Source organism: Sardina pilchardus, chromosome 14 (assembly GCF_963854185.1).
Source record: "Sardina pilchardus chromosome 14, fSarPil1.1, whole genome shotgun sequence".
NCBI lineage: Eukaryota > Metazoa > Chordata > Actinopteri > Clupeiformes > Clupeidae > Sardina > Sardina pilchardus.
Window position 1 is genome coordinate 7,647,945 of NC_085007.1, and position 2,690 is coordinate 7,650,634.

At 50.0% G+C, this 2,690-nt stretch overlaps 1 protein-coding gene across 4 annotated transcripts in view; it reads right to left on the bottom strand.

Annotated features, from left to right (window-relative positions):
• The window catches only part of dab2ipb (DAB2 interacting protein b), a 167,422-nt gene that overhangs the window by 119,131 nt on the left and 45,601 nt on the right, over positions 1-2,690 (bottom strand). For 2 of the 4 annotated variants that reach the window (XM_062555091.1, XM_062555089.1), the window contains exon 1: positions 1,799-2,405. The exons of the other annotated variants lie outside the window; for them this stretch is intronic. In XM_062555091.1, coding sequence (XP_062411075.1) covers positions 1,799-1,922 — 124 coding nt within the window. In that variant the 5' untranslated portion in view covers positions 1,923-2,405. Of the gene's footprint in view, positions 1-1,798; positions 2,406-2,690 lie in introns of those variants that run through there. 4 annotated transcript variants of the gene reach the window in all.

The window sequence follows — 2,690 nt, forward strand, 5'->3', positions numbered from 1 at the left end:
CAAGCTGCTGACAAGAGAGAGAGATGGAAAGAAAGATAGAAAACAAAGAAAGAGAGACAGTGTGAGAGAGAAAGATAGAGAGAGAGAGAGAGAGAGAGAGAGAGAGAGAGAGAGAGAGAGAGAGAGAGAGAGAGAGAGAGAGAGAGAGAGAGAGAAGGGGCAGAGAAGCATGGAAATGCAATTGCTTTAACGAGTAAATGGAAGACTGTCAGACCAAAACAAAAACATGCTGCATCACAACAAACATCATGACATGAAGGGCCTGGTCAAGGATAAAGGGAAGAAGATGTACTTTTTGAGAGAGGAGAAACAAACACACACACACACACACACACACACACACACACACACACACACACATCTACACAAACAAGCTGAGCTGATCCACTATCAGCCAGCTGAGGCATATAGTCCTCCTGAGCAACCCGTAGTGCGGCGTGTGTGTGTGTGTGTGTGTGTGTGTGTGTGTGTGTGTCTGTGTGTGTGCATGTCATCCAGCACCCAAGTAGCTATCTGCTGGCCCTTTCCCGAGCGACCCATAGTGCTTTGTGTGTGTGTGTGTGTGTGTGTGTGTGTGTGTGTGTGTGTGTGTATGTATGTGTGTATGTGTGTGTGTATGTGTGTGTGTGTGTGTGTGTGTGCACGTCTCATCCAGACCCCGAATAGCTATCTGCTGTCCTCCTCGGACCCAGGCTGCACTGCGGCTGCTATCTGCTCCTGTATCAGAGCTGAAGTATGCGCGTCCACCACGAGCATCTCCAGACAAGCAGCGACACATTCTCCAGACGCAAGACACGCTCACGGACGCCCCGATAAGGAAATGCCGGAGAGGACTTCTTCAACTTTTCACTTTTCACACACAAACACACACACACACACACACACGTATGTGCACGCGCACACGCACACGCACACGCACACGCACACGCACACGCACACACACACACACACACACACGCACACACACACACACACACAGGAGTAAACAGTTTTCTAACTGACAAGAGAGGTCAAATCTGGAATGGCGTTAGACAACAACCACATATGAGAAATTCCCAGAGTGAGTGGAGAGACAGACACGAGAGAGACAGGCAGAGAGAGAGATAGAAGATAGAAGAGAGAGAGAGAAAGACAGACAGGAGAGAGAGAGACACAGAGATAGAGATAGACAAGAGAGAGACAGAGAGAGAGAGAAGAGAGAGAGATAAACAAGAGAGAGAGAGACAGAGAGAGAGATAGAAGAGAGAGAGAGGATACAAGTAGGTGATGGTAGAATTAATGTCCTGAGAAGATGCAGGAGATGACAAGAGAGAGAAAGTGGAGTGATCTGATGACGTACTGTAGGAGAATAACACAGATGACAGGAGATGAAAGATGAAAGAAGGATAAAATGAGACCAAAAGACAACAGGACCCTTCAACACACCTGACTCCTGAGACAGTAAAGACAGTCTGAACCATCCGCTGGCCTTGATCTAACACATGCAGCGTCACACACACACACACACACACACACACACACACACACACACACACACACACACACACACACACACACACACACACACACACACACACACACACACACACACACACACACACACACACAGTCATATACTGAGGACAGTCTAGTGAAGTTACCCCAGCTGGGGTGAAAGAGAGAGCGGGTGTAGCGTTAAGGTACCCCAGCTGGGGTGAAAGAGAGAGTGGGTGTAGCGTTAAGGTACCCCTGTTGGGGTGAAAGAGAGAGTGGGTGTAGCGTTAAGGTACCCCTGTTGGGGTAGTTTTGGCGTAGTTACCCCGGTTGGTGGCGGGTCGAGTCCGGCTGCGTGAACGACTCCGTTGCCTCTGGAGACGGGTCCGACCCAGGAACCGGTAGTAGTAACCGGGACGACCAGAACCTTTCCTGGTCACACCTGACATGGTGCCTGGATCCTACTGTAGCTACCTATCGATCTGCTTCTCCCTCTCTCACACACGCTCACACACACACACACACACACACACACACTGTTTCTCTTGTAGAAACTTGTTCACTCACTCAGCCGTACATATGCACACACACACACACACACACACACACACACACACACACACACACACACGTGGACACTCAGTACCTCACACACACACACACACACAAACACACACACACGTGTCCAGGATCCTAACTGAGGGCAACTCCACGTTCTCGTGTTTCCATATGTGACTTCCCAACTCCAGTGAAACTTTATCCTGTTAGAGTCCCGGGTCTTTCAGTATCCTGCCACAAGCAATTCCCAAACGTTCCGGATTCCCATATCCAACAAACATGCGGGGCAGCAGCAGGAATTCCCAGGGAGAAGCTCAGAAGTCCTTCAGTCTCATGGGACGCATGGCCAACACAGAGAAAACACACACACACACACACACACACACACACACACTCTCTCTCTGAGGCGTGCTGAGTGAGTGGGGCAGTAGAGTGAAGCTGGGACACGCCACAGGGGCAGTACAACAGCACAGAGGCAGAGCTACTCCAGAAAGTTCAGAGCTCAGCGGAAAACACGGAGCGGATCCTAACACAGGAGCACAGGAGAGAGAGAGAGAAGAGAGAGAGAGAGAGAGAGAGAGAGAGAGAGAGAGAGAGAGTAGAGAGAGGAGAGAAGAGAGAGAGAGAGAGAGAGGAGGAGAGATCGGGAGAGGAAACTT